This window comes from Daphnia pulicaria, chromosome 12 (genome assembly GCF_021234035.1).
Source record: "Daphnia pulicaria isolate SC F1-1A chromosome 12, SC_F0-13Bv2, whole genome shotgun sequence".
Classification (NCBI taxonomy): domain Eukaryota; kingdom Metazoa; phylum Arthropoda; class Branchiopoda; order Diplostraca; family Daphniidae; genus Daphnia; species Daphnia pulicaria.
The window spans coordinates 2727533-2755491 of record NC_060924.1 but is presented as its reverse complement, the minus strand read 5'-3'; the positions used below and the strand labels follow the sequence as shown (position 1 = coordinate 2755491).

Below are 27959 nucleotides of genomic sequence, written 5' to 3'. Positions count from 1 at the left end.
AATATTTTTGGATATTCAAATTTTTCCCAAATTTTGAACGAACGAATAAAAGAACGGCTTCCATCTAGTTTATTACCACCAATGCTTTACGCACAATGGGCTCCAACAATATATAAACGGGCGTTTTTGAAACGAGAAGAACAGAGAGGCTGGCTGCTGCTAACACCTAGAAATCAGGCCGAGCTTATGTTTGAATATGTACAAGTGCATTTGACAATGAGATGGGAATGTGTGAATTTAGGGACACAGAACATCACAGACAGAATAATCGTCCACAATTAACACAAAAAGAGTAGAATGTCGAAGAGGTAATAACAATCAAATGATGTTGAGCATATATAAATGGATTGACGAAATTGATTGCATGTGTTGAGAGAATGGATGTTGACGCCAAACAGAGATATGGTTCGTTGACTGAAATGATATGATACACATCGCGTAATAGTACATCAGACACTTAACGACGACACGACAATGAAACAACGTCTCCAACAACAACAATAACAACAACAATTAAGTGAAACGTGTCGATGATGATCGGATTTTTTTCAAACACTAATTGAATTCAGAGAATGGTGCAGGCCGCTCCGTGACATCCGGAGGAAGAAGAATCCATCATGAGTCCGGAAGACATGCTAGCCCTTGCCATACTACTTCTTTGTTGGGAACCTTGTTTAAACAAATACAAATTTAGGAATAAATCAACTTGATTAAATTCTTAGCAACTTGTTACCTGCAGGTTTGCCGTTTGTGTACTCGTTGCCGTGGTCTGGAGCCATTGGTAGACTGGCCAATCCGCCGGAATTATCTTGCAATGTATACCAATGCGGCTGTTCGTCAATAGTTCCTGGATCTTTGAACGTCATAAAAGTCATATTTAAGTGTTTTCATGCTAACATTTATTCAAATTTAGCTACCAGCAAGATCGAGAAGGAATTCACCAAGGAATTCGAGTCGGCCGTCGGATTGGTGATGCCACACCGTCACTTCCAGTTGACGTTTGATGAGATCGGCGGGCGGAACAGCCGGATAAACCTAATTTAAACAAAAAATAAACAAAAATTAAACAAAAATGAAAGGTTAAACAGTTTGAATTGAAACGAACCATAGTTTGGTGCCATTCCGGATCGCTAGTCAGGCTCAAATAGCGCGTCCGGCGTTCGTTTTCGACTTTCCGACCCGGAAGCAGAACACATCGGACAAGCGGATCGGGTCGGGCGTCGCCATTGGGTCGTCGGGTTTGCAGTTTTCTGGCCCGGATGATTGTCACGTAAAGGATGTGAGCCCGGCTGTCGTAGCAGGAAAGTAATTGGACTTGACCCAGAGGCAGTGTCCACTTGCGCTTCCGCACTTCAGGGTCCTCCAAGCATTCTTCCGGTTTCGGGACTTTATTCCGAATGATCCCTGCGCACCCGTTATCGATCCGGCGATTATTTCATCAGGTATAGAAATATTTATTGAGAGAATTATTTATTTATATACCTTTAACGACCGGCTGTTGAGGTCCAGTTGGCGGCTGAGGGACGACTTCCGTCGGCGAAGCCGTGCTGAGTTCACTCGTCATATGATTCCGGTTGTTGCTATTTCCGTTCATGTCGATTTCCTCGCGTGGGCCAGCAATGGTCCTCGTATATTGCTGGACGTTGGACTCGGCGTACTGCGAGCTGGCCTTCTCCCTGGTGGAAATCAAAAATAGGATCGTGAACGGTTAGAAGATAAAAACGGGATTGCGTGAGTCGTTTATTGATACCCGCAAATGACAATCTCCACTTCGCCTCGGGTGGATGAGATGATACTCTGAACTTCTTCAAACGATTTGCTGTTGAGCTGGATGCCATTCCACTCGAGGACCTGGTCGCCTTCTTGGACTTCGCCGTGAGTGTCGACCACACCTCCAGGTGAAATCTCAGTCACGAAAGCTCCGATTTCGCCGTGCCGACTGCCGGGAATCTCCAATCCGCCCACCACTCGCATTCCCAATCCGTTGTCTTGACGATGAAAATAAAATAAAATAATTTGGACACTCATTTAAACGAATAAGAAAATGAATGAATTACCTGTAGTAGCGCTGGATTTGGCATCGCATGTCAACAGGATTCTTTTGGTGGGAAATGGATAGCGTCTTTTACCTGGTCCTTTGTGCTAATAACAAAATTGGCGTTCGTGCGACACCCCCCGAAAAATCTTTTATAGTCGCAATCGATTTCCCTTTTTTGTTTTTTGAAATTTAGAAAATTCAATTCAATTATAGTATAGAAACAAACCTCATATGGGCGGTTGGATGAGCGACGGTATTGATTGCGGTTGTCTTCTTCCGGCTCCGAATAGCAAGGATCTCCACCGTCATAATCAGGTGAATACTCATATCCTGATGGAACGAAACATGTCAAACATTTTTTGTTTTCTCATTCAAAATTTAAAAAAAAAACCGCGAAAATTTTTCATAAAACCTGATTTAAAAGAAATTATAATTTTAACTTTTTCGACTCTACAGTACTCGACCGGTCCGGAATGAACCCAACTTTTAATCATTTTACTTTACACAAAGATAATAATAAAGTAATTTTTAAAAAATATAAATATAAAATGTTAAAAAAATAAATAAAAAAATAATTAATGTGATGGATGACGTTTCTACTCGCCGGAGCAATCGAAAACTGTTTGTTTCGACGATAAACCCGCTCGTGGTAGTACAATAATTTCAATGTTTTTGTTTCTGAGTGCGTGTGTGCCTGTTCTCCAAGTGATTTAAATCGACTGCCGATGGAGAAAAAAAATAATCGATTTGCCACAATCAACGACAAAACAACAACAACAACAACTTTTGGAAATATTTAAAAAATAAAAAATAAAATAAAATAATGTCAAATGAAGACACTCAGTTTTTTTTGGCTCCAATAAATGCGATAATTTAAATCGAGTTAATATGTATAAACATTAATGAAATACATTTAGTGATTGTTATGTAATGTAATAATAATAGAAGAATAATAGATCGAATGTCTAATAAGATAGAGAGAGAGAGAGAAAAAGGATTTGTTGTTAGTTTTCTTTTTGCGCGACGAAGGCCCGAAAAAACGTGTAATTAGCCAGCCAACATTGATGAGAATTACATGCAATGAATTGAGAGAGAGAGTAGAGAGTAGAGTTAGAGAGAGTTAGAGAGAGAGAGAGAAAAAATGAAGTGTTGGGGGTGGTGGTGGTGGGGGGTTGTGGTGGCAAGGGAGGGGAGACAAGGAAATAATTTTTGTTATTAAAAAAAAAAAAATCCAACAGCAGCAGCCCCAAAAAACTTTTTGACATTTTACACACACGATTTTGGTTTGTCTCTATTTTTTTTTTTTTTTTAATTTAAATTTAATTATTTTTATTAGGGATGGGGAATTAAAGGGATAGAATTTGATGCCTTTGATTTTTTCCCCAAGGGAGAGTTCAAAAGAGAATGAGGCAATAACACATATATAACGATATATTGCGTATATGCATGGTCTGCTGGAAATATGTAAATTGTCCCTCACGGGTTTGATATCTCTCTCTCTCTTTAGTTTTTTCACGCAGCTAATAATTGCACGAAATTTTTTTTTACGAAAAAAAGGCCCACAAAATTTGTTTGGGGGATTATTAACGAGCAAAAATCAGAGAGAGAGAGAGAGAGTGAAAAATGGGGGAAAAAAATTCAAAATAAAACAATTTTGGAGGGAAAGATATGGAAAAATGATTCCCTCTGGAACACACACACACACACAAACATCTCGCGAGATCCCTTATTTCCCCCAAAGTGTCAATTGGAAACAAATCCGAGCGTTCAGACCACCAGCAGCAACATTATGATAACGCGCCTTTTTCAAAAATTCAATAAAAAATGCAATAAAAATCAAATAAATATCAAACGATAAATTGAATTTAAAAAAAATGATAAAATAGGGGAATAAAGAAGAAAATAATCATGCGAGTTAAAGAAATCCTCCATCATGTTTTATTGATCGGTTGACAGGTTATCTCTCTGTCAAACAAAAATGACGTTCAAGTGCGCTGCTATCGACATTATAAGTGACGTTTAATAATTTCCAGAGAGAAAATTGGAAATTAAAAGTTTGGTGATTCCCTTTTTTCTTTCAAAGTAAAAACACTGACGCAATTCAATCCGTGGATCGAATCCAAATTAAATTTTTTAAAAATCTTTCTAATCAGTCGCAGAGAGAGAGAGATATATTAAATATTGCATCATAGGGGGGGGGGGGGCGTCGACGATTTTTGTTTTGGGAGGGGAGGGGGGATAATATTAATTAAGAAGAGTTAAATATCGGGTCGGTTCATAAGGCACCAGGAATTGAAAAAAAAAACTAAATTTTGTTTGTTTCGATCGACTCTCTAAAATGAAATTTAAAAAAAGAGCTGCTGCTTTTTCTTCATTAAATAGGAATAGAGGTCGAGGGGGGGGGAATAGTGGGGGAGGCGGGATTTTTAAAAAGGGAGGGTCACGATATCAATGAGACAAGTGCACATGGCTACTATGTATATATGGCCCATCATTTCCATCAATCCAATTGAAATTAATTCTTGCACGAATAATAAACCAAAAAAAGGTAAAATTACGAAATGATGCCATCCAAAGGAAAATTAAAATCAATAGAAATGAATTAGAAATTCGGGGATGTCCCACTATAAATAATGAAACAGTTGAGGGAATATAATAATACGTCATTCAAAAAAACGACATTATATGAAATGTGTGTGTGCAGCAGAATGTCCCAGAGAGAGAGAGAGATAAAACCAACATTTCTCTCGTTTTTAAAAATTTTACAAATAAAAATAAAAATTAATTTCATCAATGGAATAGTCGGGGAATTATTTATATTGATGGGAATGAATAAATGGCGGGATCGGAGGGGGGGGGCTTGACCTACTAAGAAATATAATACGGTGCTTTGACGACGAAAACGAATAATTTTTACCAAGACCACACACAACATACACCGAAGGAAAGAAAAAAGAAATACTACTGATAGGAATAAATACACAATCTACTCAAAAAATGTTGTTTTTGGTTCTTTTTCCATTTTAAATATAAAATCGATAATCTTTTCTTTTTTTTAAAATTCTTGTGCCTGCTGGATTTTAAATGGGAAAAAAGATCAAACTGAAAATCAATCAAGAAGTAATGAAGAAAAGGAAAGAAAATGAAAAAAAGAAAATGGTGTGATCAAAAGATGGTTGGGTGGTGTGGAACACATCAAAAGCGTCAAACACAAATGAGAAAAAGATGATGATAATAGATAGTCAAATGTTTTTTTTTGGAAATATCTTAGTGACGCGTTAAAAAGGAAAACGATGAAAAGGCTGATGTCACTAAATTAATTTTTTAAAAAAGAAAAAAGAGAGAAAAAACTACCGGGACACAAAAACCAGACACACGTTTTAAATTGCTCGGTCGAGACGCGTCATCATCCAAAGAAAAAAAAAAGGATAGAAGAAAATTAAATTTTTTTCTGTTTTTTTCTCTTTTTTTTAAATATAAAAATGCAAATTAGGAAAAAAAAAAAATAATTCAGAAGTGGGAAATTCATTCCTAATAAAAAAACTGACTGTCTATGGCCAAGAGTCCATTTGTTTTTTGTTTCTCTTTAATTCCACATCAAAATCAAATATTTTTCTAAATTTGCTGGGATTCCCCGGCTCTTAAAATGAATAAAATTTAAGTTTTTTGTGCTGTTTTGTTCAAATATCGAGCTCGTTTTGAAGATTTAAAAAATAAAAATCCCGCCCAAAAAACTTGTGATGACCGAAAATATAAAAATAATTGAAAAATAATTCAAAATGTTGCGCTGGTGGCACGCCGGAGAATTCGGTTCCATGACGGAATTATTTGGGGAAATAAAACCCTCCCCCAAAAAATTCCTGTTTTTTATTTTTTGTTCTTTTTAGGAACGGGAATGTGAGGATGATGATGGCCATTTGATCAAAAAATTTTGTTCTTTTTTTTTTAAATTTTGAAATAAATTTTTACGCGCCGAAATTCAAAACGACAGAAAAATTCAGCGCGGCGACAAATAGCGCGAGGTACTGTGCGGATGTGCCCCGGACGCTCCTCCTCCTCCGTACTTGCCTCGTGACTGGATGTGCATCGTCGGCGCATCGTTGGCGCTGGCGTAGGCCAAATCCTCCAGCAGCTTTCGCGACCGGCTGGGCATGTCCGGCAAGAGCGGCATGGCCGTCGGACCGGCCCCCGTGTTGTACATCATCATGTGTTCGCCACCGCCTCCGCCGCCCAGCTCAGGATCGCTGGCCAGAGGCGAGAAATCGTGCAGACGCTCGTAGAGACTGCTGGTGTAGTCTTCCGTCCGGAATGTGGAGGCCAGACGCTCCATGCTGCGCTCCTCTTCCGTCGGCACGCCGGAATAGTTGCCCGAACTGCGGGCCGGACTGGCACCTCTCGAATGCGACCCGTACTGGTGGTGCTGGGCCGACGACATGTGGTGGTACGGACGTCGGGTAGGAGACACGTGATGGTGATGACCTCCGCCCATGTAATCCGGCTGGTACAAGTGACCGCCGCTGGAACTGCTCCGGGATCGATGGATGAAATCCCGATCTTCCCGCAAAATGTCGTTGATGGATCGCAAAACGGACGAGTTGTTGGCGGCGGCCGCTAGCCGGGCAGCGTTTCCGCCGCCGCCACCGTAGGATCCGCCGGAACTATTCCCGCCCACCAGTCCGTGATTGGTCTGATAACCGCTCACCTAAATGAAATCGACCGAAAAATGTCCGAATGTGAATCGATCGGGATCGAGACGGGCCAACAACTTACGTCACCGGATTCGCGCAGACGGGACAGGCGGAGTAATTCGTCGTGGAGTCGTGAATTCTGTTCGATTTGTTGCCTCCGGCGTGCGATTTCCGCCTTGATCCTCTGTTTTTTGGCCTCGCGGGTCAGGATGTCGTCCTCGGCGTCCAGGAACTCTTCGTCGCTGCCGTAAGGCGACGGATGCCAGGATCGGGGCTTCCTCGACAAGAGGATCGATTTGGAATGGCCGCTGGAATTGTGATGGCCGTGATGGCCGCCGTGGTGTCCACCGCCGAGCATCATTCCACTGCGATCGGCAATGTCGTAACTAAGTCCTCGGGTCAACATCCGAGGATCGTTGGCGTAACGGGATCGACTCGACTGGCCCGATTGGTGATGGGAGGATCCACCGCCCGTCAACCCGACCAAAGAAGGATCCATCAGATAGTCAGTCATGGTCATTCCTCCATCGCTGGATCTCCTGGCGTGAGTCCTGAAAGGGATCATATGATTAGTATAAGGATCGGGTTAATTTCGCTTTTTAGGGGAAGGGAGGATTTACCTCCGGCTACCGACGGCCGAGTATTTCCGCGAAAGGAAATCGTCGTCCTCGGTGAGGAGTCGGTTGAGAGCACTTCCGGAATAAGAAGTCGGTATGGATCGATGGCGATCCCAATCGGCTTTATTGGCCATCCCCACACCGCCGCCCATGTTCAGCTCTTCCATCGATTCGTATTCGTAAGCCTTGGCCCGGCTCATCGATTGAGATCTGGCCGTCGAGTATCTCTGTCAACGTTCCAAAATGAAATAAAATAAAATAAACGGACCACTGGGATCTTTTTAAAAAACAAAAAAAGGACTTCCTCCGGTCCTTTTCTTACGTCAGAAGATTCTTCGCGTTCCCGCATGAGCGAAGAGACTCTGGGATCGGACAACTGCCGTCGATGCCCTCGGCTTTTGCGGAGTCGGGAGGAGACGCCGGAAGTTGCGGATGATTGAGCTGCTCCAATGAGTCCGGCGGCGGCGCTGCCCGGCCGCCTCTGAGTATCGAATCTAATCCGCCAGACGAAATGGTTTTTAAGAAATGAAAAAGAGAAATTGGCAATTGAATTTTTACCTTTTCATCGGGTCTCTGAGTGCGGCAAACTTTTCCAGCTCGCGGCGGATCCTCAGCTCCCGTTCGCGGTCCTTGTCCGTTTGGTTCCTGAGTCGAGCCCGATCCTCCGTTAGTCTCTGCAGCTCCTCCTCCAAGGCTCGGCGACGTGTCAACGGTGATCCGCGCAAGTCTTCTAGTGCAGCCGTCCGAATTCCGCCCTGCCAAATACCCAAAAGAAATAAAATTTGAATAAACTTCCGGTTTGGTAAAAGTTTGCCCGTTTCGGGTGTCTAAACTTACGACGCTGAGGATGGTCGACGAATCGTTGGTCGTCGAGGATGTGGTCATCACCAAGTTGGTGCTGGGAGCTCCGACCAAGTGCCGCAAATCCGGCGGAAGGATGGCCGCCAAACTTTCGCGGAGTGTCTGGTCCTCGGATTTGACACTGATGGAAGGATTGGAGCGGGCCATGCCGACGCCGCCGGCCAGATTGCTCGACGTCAAATTGCTGTTGATGGACGATCGTAATCCGTTGGCGTTGACGATGCTGGACCCCTGCAAAAGTCCGTGGGCCGATCCGGGTCGGGCGGCCAGCGAACTGGCCATGGATTCGCCGTAAGCCAATTGTCGCAAATTAGTCTCGGAGGTCGGGCGAGTTAATCCGCTGAAGGAGGCGGCCGACGCCCCGCTGCTGTAGCCCCGGTCAACTCCTCCGCTGGATGTGTTGGCTTCCGTCAGCGAGCCCTGCCGCAAATTGCTGTAGGCCTTGATCCGCTCCTGGACGCTGACTAACTGCTGCTGCTGTTGTTGCTGCTGTTGTTGGCTCTTGGCCAATTCCAGTTTCTTCTTCTGGACCGACGGGAGGAGGGCGGCCTCCTGGTCGGGCGGAAGGAGCGGCAGCTTCCGTCTCAGCCGGAGTGAGGCTTGTGAGTCCGTCTCGCTGAGCGTGTCGGGCGAGTCGCAGGCCAGGAGATCGCGACTGTCACGACTGTGGGTGCCTCCTCGCGGCGTTCCGGCCGGAGTGCCCATCGGCGTCGTGATCGGCGTCCCACCGCCACCACCTCCGCCGATCATGAACGAGTGAGCCGCAGGGCCTGGACGCATCATTCCGCCCAGCAGATCGATCTCCGGCGACGCTGTCGGACTGTAAGGTCGCCCATCGATCAACCGGATCCTGCTCCTGCGTAAGGAAATAAAAAACGGAAACAAAAAGAAAAGGAATTTTTCATTAGAATAAATTTGCACATGGACAATATGAACAAAAAAGCGACTGACTTGTGCAGTAAATCGGCGGATCTCAGCATGGAACTGCTGCCGCTGCCGTAGAGATCGGAGTGGCTCGTCTTGTTCGGATCCGGAACTGGGTGGGGGGGGAAATGACAAGGATCGTTTTTTTAATTCAATGGCCCAACCATCAACCAATCGATACGAGTTACAAACAACTTTTTACGAACCTATCGACGACTGGTGCAGCAGGGAGGCCGATGGAGCATTTTGTTGTTGTTGTTGCGCCAACATATTCTTCCGGATGGCTTGCGGAGTCATCTTGTTTGCAGCCTAACAATTCCGCAGGAATATTTTAAAAAAACTTTTTTCTTTGGAAAATGTTTGTGGGTTTTACCATGAGCTGTTGTTGTTGTTGTTGCAGTTCTAGGGCGGAATTCTGAACCGTGCCGATCTTGCGGAGTTTTTTCGAGTGCTGGGCCTGGTGCTGCATCTGCATGAAATCCTGGTTGCTGCTGCTGTGGTTCATCATGAGCAGTTGCTGCTGTTGCTGCTGGATAATGGACTGCTGTTGTTGCAGCTGGGCTGCGGCTTGCTGCATCATTTGCTGCTGGTGGATCGATTGTTGTTGCTGCTGCTGTTGTTGTTGTTGCTGGGCTTGTCCGGCCGCCAGAGCCGCCGTCTGCAGTTGCTGCTGCTGTTGTTGTTGCTGTTGTTGGTTAAACAGGGTCATTCGATTGGCGGGATCGCTCATAAGGTGATTTTGCGGATGATTGCCCATCAACTGCTGCGCTTGCTGTTGTTGAATGAGCGTCGATTGCTGCTGGCCCAGCGGCCTGTGAAGTTGTTGATCGATGCCCACCGAACCGGCAACCACCGTCCCAGGAATTTGGTAGGCCGACGACGTAGGCTGACCACCGTATAAGTTGGGTTGTTGTTGTTGCTGTTGTTCCGGCAACCCGGTCAAGGGGTTGATGGGTTGCTGGGAAGCAATGACGGCCGCCACTCCGCTCTGCTCAAATTGCTGCCAACGGACCGGGTCGAAAATGATTCAATTACAAAACTGAAATATAATGGAATTATTATTCTAAATTCAGTTATGATAACTAACCTGAGCTACTTGCTGGACATAACCTCCACTCGCATTCACCAGACCGTAAGACTGCTGCTGCTGCTGTTGTTGTTGTTGCAGGGACTGGGGGTTGGACGAATTGATTTGGGTCAACTGTTTATTCTGCTGGAATAACTGGGCGCCGACTGTGTTTTCATTAACCATCATCTGATTATTGGTGTTTACCGCCTGACCCAGTTGTTGCTGCTGTTGTAATTGAAGTTGCTGCTGCTGTTGTAGAGCCATTTGCTGCTGTTGTTGTTGGTCCATTTGCGATAGAGCGCTGTTGTTGGGGAAGACCGACGAGGCGTAATTGGCGGCTTGTAATTGCTGTTGGCCGGCGAGACCAGTTTGCGGCTGGAGCGATTGCATCGCTGTCTGTTGTTGTTGTTGTTGGCCTTGTAGTAACTGTTGTTGTTGTTGGCCCGTGAAAGGGTTCAAGCTCTGGTTAACGAGGAGATTAGTCGATCCATCGGCGGCCGTGAAATAAAGATTCGGCGACTGTTGAATTTGTTGTTGTTGACTCAATCCGCCCGGCTGGAGCATTTGTTGTTGTTGTTGTAACTGTTGTTGCTGTTGCATTTGCAATTGCTGCTGGGGAGTGTTCATCTTGCCGGCAGCGTTTTGCAAATGGTGTGGCTGTTGCTGGCCTTGCTGATGATTGGCGTCGTTCAACTGCTGGCCAAATGCCTGGTCAGAAGGTGACGACCGGGTGGCGTTGCTGCCCAGTCCTGATAGTGTGTAACAAAAAAACAATTGGGTTTGGGGGGGGGGGGGGATTCCATTCAACTGATTTTTATGTACGACAACTACACCATAAAAACCAACAAGGCCGTTTCAGTTCGACAATGACATCTATAAAATTTAAAAACGTACCCAGAGCTCGGCTGAAATCGGCCAGCATTCCGGTGATGGTTCCGGCTGGTTTGCCAGCAGCAGTTCCACTTTGCTGCTGCTGCTGCTGCTGTTGTTGTTGTTGCTGTAACTGCTGCTGTTGTTGTTGCTGTTGATTGAACATGGGGTCGTGACCCAACATGTCGTTGTTGTACTGTTGCTGCTGGATCTGGATCTGCTGCTGGTGATGGAGGAGTTGATTGCTGCCGGCCGTGCCGACCACCATCCCGGTGGGCGATAAAGGCATCCTGCGAAACATGGCCGGAATCGAGAAAGATGACGATCACATTGAAGGACTCCCAAACGCACAAATGACAATCGCAGAGAGCAGAGCAGAGCAAAGTGAGGAGTCTGTCTGGCTGGCCTGCCCCCTCTCGCCGGAATGGGGCAAAAATGAAAATGAAAATAAAAGACGGAAGGAAGAAGAAGCCAACCAAAAAATGGTCGGGTGGTGGGTGTGGACTGTGTGATGGAAGGACAAGACTTGTGAGTTGTCTCTGCTCTACTACACTACACTGGGTGTAGTATAGTCAATATCGATACAAGGAGGGTGGATAGAAAAGAAGGACACACAAGGAGGGGTATCGATCCGGGCCGGCTCGAGCGAGAGAGTCGCAGCGAGCACGACGACCGCAAGCGGATGGAAGATCAATACTGAGCTGCTTCTTCTTTACGGAAAACGGAACGGGAGAGAAGGAAAAGGAAAACGGGGCATGTCCACATAGCACAAGACGGGCAGATCCCACCCTTTTAGGCAGTCCCACTTGGGATATCGACCTGTGTGTGTATGTGAACACAAAAATCCTAGCCCCGCTCTTATCCATCCATCATGAGAAGCGTTGACTAACCTTTCGTCTTTAAAGTTGGTAGTGGCGGATGCTGCTGGGCCGGCGGTGGCGCTGCTGGACTCGGTGGATGATCGGAATCGGATGGCCGACGATCCAAAGTGGCTCATCAAATTCGATGACGAGTTGGACGATGATAATGAGGAAGAAGGAGCCGATGGATCGTGAGGTCCTCGCAGGAGCCCAGGAGTCGCCGCTGGATTGGCCGATGAGGAGGAAGCGCTGGACCGGTTGTAAAGAGCATTGGTCGGCGAGCCGATCCTCATCTGGGCGTTGGCCGTCGTCAATTGATCGTTAAACATGGCCAATGCCGATCCTCCTTCGATCCCCGATCCTGATCAACACACACACAAGGTTCTCCGGTTATTATGATTTGGGCTGGGCGAGGGGTTAATCAAACACAATCATGTCATTTCTCATCAAAAGCCAATCAGTTAGACACATCAGGATATAACAAGGTATATAAATAGTGCAAGCTAAACACACGCACACACATAGGAGGTTATAGAGATATTTATCGGTCGATGGTAGTAGATTGACTAATAAGAGTGGGTGGAAGGTGGGTCAATAGGTGGGTGGAGGTGGTGTCAGGGGGGTTGGGAATATTGTATAAGCAGGTGAAATGGTTTAGATGTATAGGTGAAAGTGAGCAGAGAGTAGAGTAGAGAGTAGAGAGTAGAGAGGATAGTATTTGTTTGTGTGTCGACGCAGGTCTTCCATGTCAAAATTGTTTCGTCGAAATTTCATTTTTTTTTTAAATATTTTTTCGTCGTTTTTTCTCATTTCGAATTTTGTTCTGCGTCGAATATAAAAAGTGATAGACATTAATTTGGCTTCTTGTTTTGTTTGTTTTTCAATCCTTTCTCAAGACATTGGACGCGAGCGCACAGCCGGTAAAAAAATTTTGATTTGAAATAAATTTCGAGGGGGAAATTGTCTGGACCACTTGGGGAGAGAGTCGCAAAATGTTCAAATGTGATGGAAAATTTTTCAAAAAATAATAATAAAGAAAAAAGAAGGGAAAAGTTGTTGAGTTCTTTTTCTTACCTGTTGGCAGGACCCGGTGGAAGATCAAAAGGAAGAAGAAAAAAAGAGTTTTCCTTTTGATCACAATTTTTATGTGTTTTTTGTGCTCACTAAACTATGTCGCCATCGCCATTAAATTTTCTTTTTCAAATTATGTCAGAATCTAATTTACATATATTAGATGAATAAATTATTTTTTCAAAATTGACTATTTCAGAGAGAGAGAGAGACAGGGTCAACATGCGAGAGTTAAAGGTTTAAAAAAATAAATTAAATCAAATCAAATTTTTAAAAAATATAGAAGAGCGCCCATTTTGTGATGGGGCGTTTTCATTCTAAATATTTCGGGGTGTTTTTTATTTTTCTTTTTTTAAAAAATTGGTGAGTGTTTCAAAAATAACAAGCCAGGAATTAATAAAAAAATAAAATAGAAAATGCGCAAAAAGAAATAATGGCCATCACTCTCTACAACTGAAAAATGTCAATAAATGGGGTTCAAAATGAAATGAATAAGAAGAAAAATATATATCTCGAATGTGTACAACGATTTTCTGATTACTCGTTACAATTTTTTGGCTAGAAACTTGATAATGTACATCTATGTATGTGCTTCCAATTAGATCCGTTATTTTTAAAAAAATCAAAAGAGCCAACAAGATTCGGTTAATTTTCTAGTTTTAAATAAAATTAAACTTTTTTTTAGTAACGTTTAAATTAAATGAAGTAACGTCGAAAGTGGAAAGAAGAGACAAAAAATCAATGGGATATGAAAGACATGTCAAAAAAAAATATTTCACTTCATCAATTATATTGGATTCAATTGGAGGACATTTGCGTAGTGGGGGAGGGGCTGTCGGATATGCGCGTTTCTTCGCCGTCTTTTCGTCTTGTTTCAGGATTGAATTTTTTTTTTTAAGTAAAATTACATTTAAAAAATAATAATAATAATTTTTAAAAAAAATTAGGAAGACCTGCGTCGACATATCTCGCTAATAAATAAATTTGAAAAAATAAACCGCCATCGGAAAACGGTTGTGAATAAAAATAAAGTGCGTCAAATGGATGTTTTAAAAAAAAATAGATGATAGTAGTATAGTATAAGTTTAGATAAGTGGTATGTTTTTGATGAAGAAGAAATATATCGTTGTGGCGGATGATTTTTTGTTTTGTTATGTTGGATATTGTTGGAAGCACATGAAAACCAAGAGAGCCAGAAAATTAAATCAAATTAAATAAAAGGAGATAGGAAAATCAGAAAAATTAATTTTTTCTTTTTTAGAATGAAGACGGGTGATGCAGAAAAATCACGTCAATGAGAGTCGTGACGTCATTTGAGCTAAAAACATTGATCATTTGTAATAAGCGTGACGTGATTTTGGGGGCAAAATAAAATGACGACATTGAAAAGAAGAGAACACACACACAGGAAGCGTGACACACACACACACACACAGCAAGAAGTAGACAAAAAAAATTCGCTGGACGGATGGATGAGTCTGGAGGAGAGAGGGAGGGCGGAATCCAGCCAGCGGGCGGAATTATTATTATTCTTCCGCAAAAAAGTAAAACAAACAAAATGAAAAAGGCGCCCAGATAAAAGCCACGATATGGAAAGGAGGTGTGGTGAACGACGGTCACACTGTTATGTCAAACTCTTCCGCCGGATCGATAACAAAAAACGCGACTTTGAGAGTGCATATCGTTCTAGATTTTTTCTTTGCCCTCCATTCTTCTAGATCTTGAAAAATAAACAAGGAGAGAGAAGAGATGAATAACGGCGCGAATTGAATAAATTTTCTTTTCGGTGTTTTTCATCCGCAACTCCCAAGATAGAGACCCCCATGCAACCGGATGTGTTTGTGTTTCCTCCCGTTTCTTTTCTTTGAAACAGACACACACACATTTCATTGTCTCCTCGAGGGAAATGAAGGAGAAACACATCCGACTACAACTCACGTTTTTCATTTTCCTTATAGCTCCTCTTATCCATCCCTACCCCTCCCCCCTTTTCCCATGAAAAATGTCTGTGTAATCATTAGGAGGGAAATTTAAACATTTCCATTTCTCTCTCTCTCTAGCCCCTTCGTGCAAGTAGAATCGCTTCCGGGCATCCGCATTCCGGAATAAAATTGGCCGACTCCTTTTTTTCTTTTCTATTTTCGCCTTCCGGATCTTAAGTCAACATGAGTTTAATTAGGAGTGAAATATATATAGAACATTTCCCCCGAGGGGCTCACTCCGGCGGCCCGAGCTCTAAACACGCGGAATGAACGAACGCGTTCCGAGTGTCAATTTTCCTTCCCAATCTAATAAAATAATACCCCAGAATAAAAGGAAATAAATAAAGATAACAGCTAATAAGTTAACGGGAAAATGAGAAGAAACTCAGTCGACTGTAAGATGAAAGAGCCACTTGGCGATATTATATTATAAATGTAACGACGGAAGTGGGCGGCGGCGGAAGGTGGATGGGTAGAGAGAGAGAAACTATGGAAATGCCGGATCGTGCGGAAGATCGGGAGGAGAGACTGTCCACGTGCTCGGAGTGCTCATCGTGCATAGCCGAAATGATTTCAAATCAAAATAAAAGCCAAAAAAAATGAAAAAAAGAAATTCGGAGAAAATTTCATCAAGTCAGCGAAAATAAATTTTTTTTTTCTCCGGATGCGGAAGGAATAAATAAAGGCGGAAACAGGATGAGTTTTAAAAAATTCTAATTTTTTTTAAAGTTAAAGAGAAGTGGGTCACGGACGGTGTGTGAAAGATTTTGTTTGAAATTTCGGTTGGCGGGCTTTTTTTGAAAAATTCTTTTTTTTTGGCGCGGAATTTGAATTCTCTAACCTGAATTCAAACGAGCTCTGCATCTGAGGCTGGTGACTCCGTCGGAAGCGGTGGGCGATGCCGCCTCTTCCTCCTCCTCGGCGATGGGGTAGACCTCGCCCGGATTGTGCTCGTAGACGTGGTGGAGCGCGGCCGTAATGCTGGCGCAGCTGCTGGGCGGCGAGCCGGGCGAGGGCGAGGTGGCGTCGGCCGAGCGCGGCGAAGAGGCGGCCGACGAGTCGGCCGACGCTCCTTCCTCCTCCTCGTCCGCCTCGCCCATCGAGCGACTACTACCACCGACCATCGCCGCCGACTCGTCTTTACAGTTCAGATTCAACTCTTCCACGTCGCTCAGGTTCTCATCGCTATCGGAACCTTCTTTGACGGCCACCGTCGCCAACTCTTCCAGCAACGAGTCGTTGTCGCTGTCATCTTTCCCTAATTCGACCATGTTCGTGCCATTTCGGTTAAATCTGTTTCAATTTCCATCTTTTCTTCTTTTTGACCAATTGAAAAATAAAATAAAATGGACGGCCCTGGAAATAATTGTTTTTTTTTAATCCGCCAGCCGGCCCTGACAAGCTTTTCCCCCATTCAAATAATTGGGTATAATAGACAGCTGGTGAAACTCTGTCCATTGTTTGTTTTGTCGGCCCCAGCCCACCCTGTCCTTTGAAACTTTTTTGTATTTTTTAAAATGATTTCTTCGGCACCAGCTGATGCCAATGAACAAGATGAATAAGTTGGTTGCCAAACACAGCTGGCCTTAAGACACACACAAGCCCCCACCCTACATATAAGTTGGCCAAAGTGGGAGGAGCCCATTATTGTGTACACAAACTTGTAAGGGGATCTCTCAAAAGTGTGTGTAGACTTATTATTTTGAATTTAATGAGCATCTTCCCGCCGAAATTTAAAAAAAAAGTTTGAACACTTTTTGTTTTGTTTGCCATGGCGGGTTTTTTAAAAACTTACCTTGGTGATTGTTCTCCTCGCTCCCGTTACTGTGCATCTCATCGTCCTCGATATCTTGGTAGCGCAATCTATGACTATCGTCGACGAACGGCCGGTGGCTGGTGTACGACACTGGGCTAATCACGTTGTGGCCACCACCGGCGTGATCATTTTCCCCTGAGGTTGGCGATCGGGTTAAAACTAACGACATTTTCTCCTTCATTTCTTCTTCTTCGTCGTCGTCTTCCGCCGCCCGTTGGTAGACGGATTTGAACCACGCGTCGGATTGTTCCGCCGTGAATTCCGGCTGTTGTTGTTGTTGTTGGGATTTCGGTGAGGCCGGGGTGGTGGCGGCGGGAGAAGAGGCCGAATGGAATGCCAACGACGACGACAGGGGCGAATGAGCGGCGGTGGGTGCGGTCGAGGGGTGGTAGGAGTCGGGTGAGGAGATGGAGAAGGTGGTTGGGGACATTAGGGATGAGGTGGTGGTGGCGGAACGAGTCGCAAGGTCCGTCACGTGATCGGACGTGACGCTAGAATACTCACGCATCGTCTGCTGCTGTGACTGCGGCTGCTGGTTCCGTCCTAAAGAGTCCATCAGGCTGTGTCCGCTGGCGTCGTTCATCGTCGAAGATTTCATCATCATCTGAACAAAATTTTATTTGGTTAACAAAATTTAATTTTGACAATTCATTTGAAAAATTTGAAAAAATTTTAATTTACCGCCGATTGTTGATTGTTCATCATTCCGGATTGCTGCTGCGGCTGTTGGGACCAGTTGGCATTCTGGCGTCGATCCAGACACGACCGGCACAGCCACACCGTGTTCTACAACATCCATTTAAAAGTTAATTGCAAGTACAAACAAATTTCAATCGAATAAAATACGAACTTTATTGTCGTAGGTGGAAGCGGCGTATCCACCGCAAGTGGTGCAGACGACAGTTCGGCATTCGGCGCACGATTGTCCAGGAGGTCCATCTCGTCCGCTGATCTGTTATATCGCCCACACAACAACAACAACAACAAAATAATATTTGCCATCATTATTTTTATATCTTCCGCTCCCGGGCCGAGGGAAAAATTTCGTAGGTAAAAGAAAAAGAAAATGGAGGCGGCAGCTCGGATAACTTTTCTTTCTCCTTTTTTCTCCCGAGTCATCCGAGACGGGCACAGACGACAAAAGGGAAAAAATAAGAATTCAAAGAAGAAAAAGTCTCGTGTTACACTCCGCTTGACATTTCCAGTTGTGTGGATTTCCGGAAGAAGAAGAAAAAAAAAAAAAAATCCCCAAAAAGTTCTTTTTGGACATTGTAGACATTCGGGTTCTATATTCTGCGCAGTGACATCATCATCTCCCAGTTCCGCATCTTCTATTTGGTTGGGAATGATTTTTCTGGTTATCGATGGATGGCGCAAAAACCCAGTGCCCATCCATCTCAATCTATAACGACAAAGTTGACGCGCGTTGCAACCCACAAATCAGATTATTTCTTCTTCTTCTTTGATGCTGCCTTGACTTTGATTAGAATTTCATATTTCGTTATAGCCAGAAGAAGAAGTTTCCTCCTCCTCCTCCCTACCCACCCGGAAGGCATATATCTACAAAACTGTACATTGTATACAAACTCAAAAGTATTGATCCGGCGCTGGATATAAATGTCTAACTTGCTGGACAACATCCATACAGTATATACAGAAAAATAAGAGAAGGAAACACTGGGGAAACATAAATATTCCAGTGAGTCGAGGAGAGATGTACTATCTGTTTATATTCCAGGGCCGCCCAGTGTGTGTCTGTGTGTTCCATCAAGATTAAAAAGGAATTCTCCGAACTTTTTCTTATTTCCCCCCCGAAAATAAAACCCCTTTCGGCTATTGTGTGACATATCGTGAACGTGTTGTAGATGGCGGAAACAAGACCCTCGTCACGCACATCACGTCTCCCCCCTTCTTCTCCCCCCCCCCCTTTCACGGAGAGTTGACGACAACACACAGAGGGGTTTTGAATTTCCCGGGGTCTCTCAGAACCGAACAAAACAAAAAAGAAATTAAGTGAGCACGACAACATCTTTTTCTGGCGCTCCTGGAAACCCCCAGCTCAGCTCAGGCGAATGTGACATCCTCCAGGAGAAGGGGGAAATGATGTGGGTGGTGTTGGTGGGGGGATATGATCGATGGCTTTTCATTATCTCCCTTTTGTGTGTGTGTGTGTGTTGTATGTGTGATGATCAAAAACTGCTGGGCCAAGGAGAGAGAAACAAGAAAAAAGGGGGGGAACGAATATATCCCACACCGAGATTGTGTGCAGTAGACAGAAGAGAATAAAAAACAAAACAAAAAAATAAAAGAAATATCGAGGATCGATTAAGAGCAGCAGCCCAGGGTCAAATTTCGTTTTCAGTGAGAAATCGAATATTTCGTATTTTTCAACTGGACGGCCACAGCCAATAGAAAAAAAGAAAAATAGCAATAGCCAGTGATGAAAGGCCATCTATCTCCGCAGCGCACACTTTTTCTCTCTCTAAACTCTTTCCACTCGGTCGGAGCAGCTCCCATATAAAACCTGATTTATTAGCCACACTGGGAAAAGCCCGGAAAATATAAACGGAGAAAATCTATTTCTCAATGACCCAACTGTTTGCTGTGCTGCGCCATTCTTCTTTCAACACTTTTTCCTTATTATTCGTCATTAAATAAACCCCCAAAAAGGTTTTTTTTTTGTTTAAGGATCGCTCCTGGATTGAAACGAGTTATTTTGGTGTGTGTGGCCGGGGTTGACAGCACTGGAAAATGGACAACTTACATCTCGACGACAGCAGACGCTGCAGAGCCTCTGCTGTTGGTTGTTGATGGCCGCCAAGTTGGACATGTCCGTGACAGACATGGACGTCCGTCGATTGATGCCGCCGTTGCTCCCGCCGCCCAATGGATCGATCGTGTAGCGCAGTTCGTTCTCCCGCTCCAGCGGATCCCTGATCCAACAGAGCCGGCCAGATAACAGACCATCCCACCACAAAAAATAAATAAAAAAAAAAAATAGAAAACATTATCGACACATCAAACATGTCCGTCGTGTAAAGTAAAAAGACATGCAGAGAGAACCGACCGCAGAAAAACTGATAAATAATTGAGGCACAAAAAAAGGAGCTGGAACAAGTTCTACACACTCAACAGATCCTGGTAGGTACACACTACACACAGAGGGTTATTGATCGTCCGTAATGGACATGGATGTGAATAATTGAAAAACGTCGAGAGAGAGACTAAAAACAAAGATGGATTCATGCATGTCTAATGATTTGCGTCGTCAGCAAGGATTCATGCAACACTGTGTAGATCTTTTGATTTAGATATGATTGTTCTACGGTAGGCAAGGATCGACAGGAACTTACGGCTGGGAGATTTGGCGGGCCAGTTGACCTTTCGTCATTCTATTGAATAATAAACGACATAATGAATGAATCAAAACAACTCGAGGAGCAATTTTACAGTTTTTAACAATTCAGGATCTTTTTTTTTTAATTCTGTCAATTTCAAAGAAAAACACGACGGATGCAAGAGGGAGAGAGACAGGACAGAGGGGCCAGGAGCGTTTATTGATCCAGGGAGGTCCCCTTTTCTAGCCTTTAGGGGAGTGGGGGTGTCCCACTTGGACTACTCCTACAAGGAGCAACTAGACTATAGAAAATGATCATCTGAGCGTCGCAAAAGGACCGTGTAATAATCAGGAGCCGGTGCCAAGAGTGTGTGTGTGTGTCTTGGCTTGGACTCTGTCTGGGCCACTTGTTATTATTTTTCCCGTTCACGAGTGGGGGGGAGGACGGACACAGCTGGATGAGAAAAACTTTTTTTTCCCCACTTTTTGTGAAAATGTGTCCGGCTACTACCCCCTCCGCCCAAACGAAACAATAAACAAACAAGACAATAAAAGGAAAGTTTTGACTAGGAACACATCTCGGACTCTCCAAGGATTTTGTGTGTGTGCACAGTTTTTTTTGGGGGAAAAAAGTTATTTTCAGGTCCAGGGATTGGAGTAGGAGCTGGATAATATCATTAGCCTGGATGAAAATTGGGGTGAAAAGGCGCCAGGGCGATTTGTTTACCTGGAATTGATTTGAGGCTTGGTGATGGCGACACTCTGCTCGAGTTCCAGCTCTTCCATCTGGGCTTTGGCCATGACGCTCTCGATCAACATCCGCTCCTCTTCACTTAAATGGCTCATGTCCACGTCGGGAAAGACTCCTGGGACGCCACCGCCACTACTCGACCCGCTATTCACGCCAGATGATGACTGCTGCTGCTGCTGCTGCTGTTGAATTGATGATCCGCCAGCACCTCCAATCATCGGTTGATGTTGGCCAGCCATCATTTGATGCTGCTGGAACCCGCCAGGCCGAATAGAACCCGCGCCTGGAAACAACACAAATCAAATAGAAAGTAGTAGATCAAAGGCCACCACCACCAGCCACTAGTTTCTCTCAACAATGATCCAAACAATAACTTTGAGCACTGCGTCAAAAATCACTCGAGGAAAATATGTATGAGCCGCTAAACATTGTGGCTCGTGCCGGGCAGAAAAAAGAAAAGAAATAAAAGGATCTCAACCATCACCAAACAAAAGGAAAGGAGGAATATATAACAACGGGGATCTGTTTCAGACTTGTCATCAGAGCAGAGAGAGTGAAACATCAGACGGCCAGCCCAGCGGTTTTTTTAAAACATTTCCTGTTTGTTGTTTTTTAAAAAGAACAAACATTGGCGTTAAAATAATTTCTTTTTTCTTCTATTTTTGAATAGAGGAGAATAAAAGATAGATAAAAATCCTGCTGATGTTTTATTTTTATCGCGGTCAGTGGCGGATGTCTATTTACTTTGATTCCCAGTACAGCAATCAATATAGCGGGCAAAAGTCTGTCCGTCCGGAGGGTTTGGTCGGGGGTCCCTTATTCCGGCGTTGGTCGAGTGCAGATTGGATTTCTTCTTCTTCTTCTTTCATTCCTCCAGAGAGAGAGAGGAAGGAAGAAGAAGAAGAAATGGACGACCAACAGTGCGCGTAGATAATAAATAAACCAATCCCTCTGCGTGCCAATAATAAACGCGGGAGCGAAAAAAAGGCAAAAAGAGCCCTGGCCATTGAGAGAGTCAAACGGGAAATGGAAGGAGCAGCAGCTTCTTCTCCTTTTTTTATATCCATGTACATAAAGTAGATATGTATATAAATGTCATCAGGCCGGGGCTGGACTCCAAACGGTTGCCCATCCACCACAAGATCAACAGACGTTCTACGAATAATCGGGCCGTCTATTTCTAAAATATAGGCCTCCTACTGCTGTGTCATTATCGACGGCCAGAAATGTGCTGATATCGATCACACATTTCTCGTAGGTTTTATTTTGATGCCATCATTGATCAAATTGATTGCATTGGATCGAAGGCGAGAGGATCAGCCCAAAAAATGGAAATAAAAATCTACAATAAGGGAAAAAAGAAAAGAAAAAGATTATCCAACAAAAAAAGGGAGAAGTAAATTATAGAGGCGCTTGGGTTTTCAATCTTTCGCCCAGGATGACTGAGCCGCCATTACCAGCTCCCCCCCCCCTCCAGTCTATTACACAATAAACAAGAATCAGAGAACATTATTATTCTCTCTCTCTCTCTATTTCCTCCGTCTCTCTCTCTACCCGACGTCGCTCATTCTCTTTATAGTTCCCTCTGTGTGTGTGTGTGTGACTGGGCCACCACTGGATCAATAGCACACACACAGAGAAAGAAAGAGAGAAGCCCAGGGAAATAAAAGGAATCGGGGGATGGTTAAGGATTTCACCTGCGAGCTTCTTTTTTGATTTCTTAACCGAGTCAACACGCACCAAAGACATTACAACAAGGACACAGTTGCTGGCCGATAAGACACACGAAAATACAAATGGGTATTGTTGTACTATACCTGCAGGTCCGCGGATGGCCGGCCCTTGATTGCTGGTAGGTCCGCCGCCGGCAGCGAAGTAAGGCGGTCTCGGTTGCTGACCTCCTGTCGGCCCGCTATTGTTGGCCATCATGGGACCTCTCATCTGTTGGCCGGGTGGACTGCTGCCAGGGTAAGGACCCCTCAGCTGTCCTTGTGGTCCAGCTGGCCCTGAATACACACAAGAAAGAAAGAAAAATAAAATGAAATCAAACAAGGCCCAAAATGTTGGAAGAACAAAATCAATTATAAATCGATCCAGCCAGTCAACGGAAACAAATCTTTTTCGTCTCCCTTTTCTCTCTTTCTCTTCCATCGGCCCAGCACTTAATCCGGATTTTAAAAAGAGAGAGAGAAAACTGTATTTCCTATAGACTGTTTACGTCACAGAGCATATGGAAGTTTTTCTACCCCCTCAAAAAAAAGTTGTTTCTCCGAGAGTCTACTACTTTGGGATTCCGGGCTCGTTTGATTTATTTACACTTGATTTATTCCCCCCGTTTGTTGGCGTATTGGCAGTCGAGGGACGGATATATATCCGAAAGATGACGGGCCACCCCCCCCCCCCAGCTGTTTTGTTTCAAACTGAACTTGACGGAAAGACGATTGTTCCGTTTCTCTCTTATTCTAGACGGGACAAAATGAAAACATCTTTTGACATTCGCATCCATTGAAATTGTGTCTCCCAAAGAATTATATCCCCCCAAAGAACAATGTAACAAACGGGCGGGGAGACGGACATGAAATGAAAAAGGCTGCGAGTATAATATACACGAGCTCAAAAGGATTTCCTGCTGTGCGCCAAACGAGGCCGGGCGAAAGTTTTTCGGGCTGGAAAATCATTTTCAAAGGCGGGCAAAAAGCATGTAGAGACGCATGAGTGGGCCAGCAGCTCCCACCGTTTTTTGAACGCGTTAAATTACATAAGTGAAGCTGTTGCAACATCTTTGGCTCTCAGGACTTTAATTAGTTGGGATGGGTCCCGTTTCGCCCGACTAAAAAGACAAACGTGAAAAAGAAATAAAAAGGAGGGAGAGAGACGGAAATGGTCCGCCGACTCTCTGGCGTGTGTAAAAAAGGATGTTGAAATCCATTTGCTCTATTCAGAATGGAGGAGGATAACTTCGTTGACATCGACTTTTATATCGCCCAGCTCTGGTACGAAGAGACGGGCCGAAACGGGGAACAAGGGGAAATGGAGACGGAGCACAGCACTTTGTCCGTCTCTCTCTCTCGCCCGTTTCCCGTTTCTCCCCCCCTACCCTTTTGCCTTTTGACAATTTCGCCCACGCCATCCATTATTCTCCGTTCAGCGACGATGGATCTCTCTCACTTTGTGTTGACATAAAAATACGACGGAGCAATTGAATTATGGGATAAGTAATCGAATTTCACCTTGGCCGGGAGGTCGGTTCGGTGGGTAGAATCTGCCGCCAGGGCCGCCGTTGCCGGGTGGACCCATGGGACCTCCGCCTCTTGGGCCACCGCCCCCAGGAGGACCTCGCGGTTGGGGACCGCCAGGACCCTGCATCATCATTCGCGGGTTGGGACCGCTACCTGGAGGTCCTCGCGGTCCGTTTCCACGTGGGCCGCCAGGTCCACCAGGTCCACCAGGTCCACCAAATCGTTGAGGCCCCATTCCAGGACCTCCTGGTCCCATGCCTGGTCCTCCAGGTCCCATTCCAGGACCTCCGGGACCCATTCCAGGACCTCCAGGACCCATGCCAGGACCTCCAGGTCCCATTCCGGGTCCTCCAGGTCCAGGTGGTCGGCCGCCTGGTCCACCGGGTGGTCTTGGTCCCATGAATCCAGGTCCTCCACCGGGTCCTGGTGGACGCTGTTGTCCAGGAAATCCTGGTCGCTGCTGCTGAGCCTGTTGTTGTCCAGGGGGACCTCCCTGGAAATTGGGTCTCTGCGGCTGAGGCCCGCCCATTTGCGGATTCCTCATCATCATGGACTGTTGAGATGGTTGTTGTGGGCCAGTGCCGGGAGGCTGTCCATCTTCGCCCGGCACTCCGATGAGATTGTTGATCATTTTGCTGGCAAAGTTCAGCATGGTGAAGATCTTTGGTTTTTCTTTCCTTTTTGATTAGTGATGGATCACGGGCGCCTAAAGATAGGAATCGTCTGGTCCAGCGGAGATGAGAGATCACACCACCAGCTCAGCTCAACCAGCCGGCCAGCCTCCTCCTCCGCCAACCACAAGGAAGCAAAAAAAGAAAAAGATGAGAAGGATCACTGTGTGTGTGTTGGCTGATGGCTGCTGCTGCTGCTACAACTGCGCCGGTAGCGGCACTTGTGCCAATTATCTGGCTGTAGAAATTGTATCATTTTGTGTTGAAGGCGTCGTCGCCATGGTGATCACCACCGCCGGCGACATGTTCCGGCCACTATCGTTTTTTTTCTTCCTTCCTTCTTCTTCTTTCACAACACAAGAAAAAAGTTCGGTCGAAGTGGGGTTCCGATTCTTTTCGATCCTAGGAATCCAACACCCGTCCACTCGAACCGGCTTCCGGCTTCTTCTTTCCCCAGTTAAGATCCCTGGATTTTCATGGCCAGTTTCTATCGACGGAGAGAACCCCAGTGAAGAAGAAGAGTCTAGGCGTCGCCACTTGCCCTGTCGAAGAAAATGGGAGAAAACAATAACTGACGAGTTAGTCGCAGGAACCCTCATCGATCGCCAGGATTCACCCTATCTCTATTTTACCATCCAGGACGGTGGGGGGGAGGTTTTAAAAGGTATACAGGGAAAAAAGGGACCTTATACTACACCGGGAGGCAAACAACAACCGAAAATGGTTGTTAAACATCCAAATTTGGTTGGGGGGGGGGGTTTTATTTGTTTAATAGAAAATATGAAGACAAACAAGGAAAAGAAAAAGAGGAAATGTTTTGGGTGTTTAGATGAGCCAAGTTGAACAGTCAATGTGTGCATAGTGTCTATACATACCTAATGATTATGACGGCGGGGGGGAAAGGAAGAATCGACGCCGGCTCGATTCCCGTTCGATGATAGTAGCCCAGCTCAACCAAAATTGAGGCTAGTGAGAGACACACACACACACTTCTTGGGGGGCACTTTTCGATTGTTTCACCACCACAGGAAATTGATTATTTCGACGTCACTCGAACCTCTTTTGGATAATTCAAAACGATACGTAAGGATCGATTTCAAACAGACAAACCCCCGGATCAAAAATTGTCGTTCCTATTGACAACAATCAAAAGAGATTGGGGAATATTATTTTCCGTCTGTCGACAGAGCCATGACGGCCGCACACAGTCTAATGAAAAAAGCGGAAATATACAAAAAATTGGGGGGTTTTAAAAGGGAGTCTAGTTCGGTGGCTGGTGCTGGACGGGCGCGAACCGTGTAGTGGCGAACTGAACGGATCGCTGCCGCAGCGCCGCTAAATCCTCCATCCACATTCACTGGCCGACCCGACTTGGTGCCCGTGGACGATATGTCGATCAACGGGCGCTTGCGCAACCGATCCTGACGCACAGAAAAGGGGGAGGACTAACCCTCCCTTTTTTTTCCGGAGGGGTAAGACAACCCAGGCAACGGGGGGGGGGGGGCCCCTCTCACACAGCTGATCGATAAATCGTTACTATACAACAGAGAGAGGAAGACAGAGAGCTAGGGGAGAAGCGTCGTGAATTGCGCTATACGCGCAACTTGTTTTCGACTGGCTGGGAAATGTAAAAAGAAAAAGAAGAAAAACCTTTTTTCGCCTATTTTCCAACCCCCCAGTTTCGGAACAACCGTCTGGGCCTGGCTCGTTGACGTCGACGATCGACCGTCACAGTCAACTATTAAAGAGAAGCCCACCACTACTACTACTACCACCAGCCAGTCGATATATATATTTATATATATGGCCCGTTTGACTTCGATTACTAAGACGTGGCTGGCGTTAAAAAAGTCGGTGAGTCGTTTGGCGGCTGCCATCTAGAACCCCAAATATATACACACACCTCTCGGCTGGAAATGTTCTGATGGGCTGGCGAAGGTTAATCATCAACGATCCTTGCTGCTGTAGAGTAAATGGCTGATTGAACACACAAAGTCCGTCTCTCTCTCTCTAGCTCTCCTTTTTTTGTGGTCAATGAAACTTACGCCGTCGTAATGTCGCCTGGAAGTATAAAAGAGAGAAAACAAACAAAACATTAAATCTCTCTAGCTGGGAGCTGCTTTTACACCGTTGTCGTCATTCTAATAAAAAGAATAAGTGCAAACTCGCTGGGAAAGAAGGAAAAAAAGGGATTTTCTTTTAACTTTTTCTCCCGTCAAGTGGAGGCCGCTCCAGCTTCACAAAATGAAGTCACGATGGAGAAGAAAAAAGGAGCTTTGCAACGAGGGATTGTTGTACTGTGCTCTCCGTTTTGTACCAAAAGTCGAGATTAGACATCGCCCACCTAAAAAGTCAGATCCTTTTTTTCCCGAAGATAAAATCCGGGTCATTTGTAGTGCGCATTGTCCTCTCCCCATAAAGCACGGGAAACTAAAAAGAACAAAAAAATTTAAAAAAAAAGAGACTCAGATTCTATAGACAAGATACCAAAGCAAGTGCTAAGTAGTGATTATAGCGATTCGCACAACACTACTACTACACCCAGGGAAGCCTCTTCGCTTTGGCCAAAAGAGCTAGGTTTTAGGAGGACACACGCTGTGGAATGAATAAGCCCCACCTTCCATTTCAGCCGCAATGCAAAGACTTTGGGAGTTAAGACCATCTGTCGCCATCGTCGTCGTTGGTTTCGCCGACGATTATGTATGTCATCCGAAAATACACAAATTCGGCCCGGTGTAGACTATAAAAAGAAAAAGAGTCTAGTGTGTGTATGGAAATAAGTTGAGTCCCCGTCTAAGTCAATTTGGACATTATACGGGTTGTCAAAGCAGACTAGAAATATTACAGCACATGCAATAAAATTATTGAGACACTCACGTGTGATGTTCGTCATTTCGTCATGACGTAAACGAACCTTACATAGAGGACTCACCGCCGTGACGTCGTCTCAAGCTCCTTACCTGTTTAATATTCTTATCCGATTTTTTCTTTAACGAAATTCAACGTGAATAATCTCTTTTAAAAAATAACAAAAATTGGTGCCCCATTTTCGGATGAATACATGATCAACGAACAGGAAAAAAGAAAAGTTCCAAATTATCTTCTACACAAATGTCTAATGAGCTTATTTTGGCAGCGGGGGGCATGTCTCAAAAGTAGCTATGC

The 27959-nt window shown here is 44.8% G+C and overlaps 2 protein-coding genes across 5 annotated transcripts in view; both read right to left on the bottom strand.

The window, feature by feature from the left end:
• LOC124316145 overlaps positions 1 to 27959 on the bottom strand; it is a 411551-nt gene that overhangs the window by 182166 nt on the left and 201426 nt on the right. The gene's annotated exons all lie outside the window — the stretch shown is intronic.
• LOC124316119 (histone-lysine N-methyltransferase 2D-like) lies at positions 53 to 27198 on the bottom strand. 4 transcript variants are annotated; one of them, XM_046781851.1, is made up of 31 exons: positions 26698 to 27198; positions 25670 to 25927; positions 24115 to 25336; positions 22702 to 22890; positions 20861 to 21167; positions 20150 to 20188; positions 19561 to 19729; positions 17647 to 17748; positions 17478 to 17582; positions 16776 to 17400; positions 15822 to 16238; positions 11958 to 12288; positions 11092 to 11357; positions 10216 to 10946; positions 9502 to 10128; positions 9335 to 9437; positions 9156 to 9240; positions 8181 to 9060; positions 7902 to 8098; positions 7666 to 7837; positions 7347 to 7570; positions 6809 to 7277; positions 6107 to 6740; positions 2265 to 2368; positions 2058 to 2142; positions 1751 to 1988; positions 1483 to 1676; positions 1106 to 1404; positions 918 to 1035; positions 734 to 853; positions 53 to 669 (listed from the first exon to the last, which is right to left on the bottom strand). In XM_046781851.1, exons 3-31 carry the CDS (start codon positions 24773 to 24775, stop codon positions 566 to 568), a joined length of 8595 nt encoding a protein of 2864 aa, XP_046637807.1. In that variant the 5' UTR covers positions 24776 to 25336; positions 25670 to 25927; positions 26698 to 27198; the 3' UTR covers positions 53 to 565. The 4 variants fall into 4 exon arrangements, with proteins under 4 accessions (XP_046637807.1, XP_046637806.1, XP_046637808.1 ...); XM_046781850.1 differs by lacking the exon at positions 26698 to 27198 and having other exon boundaries at positions 25670 to 26157; XM_046781852.1 differs by lacking the exons at positions 20150 to 20188; positions 26698 to 27198 and having other exon boundaries at positions 25670 to 26157.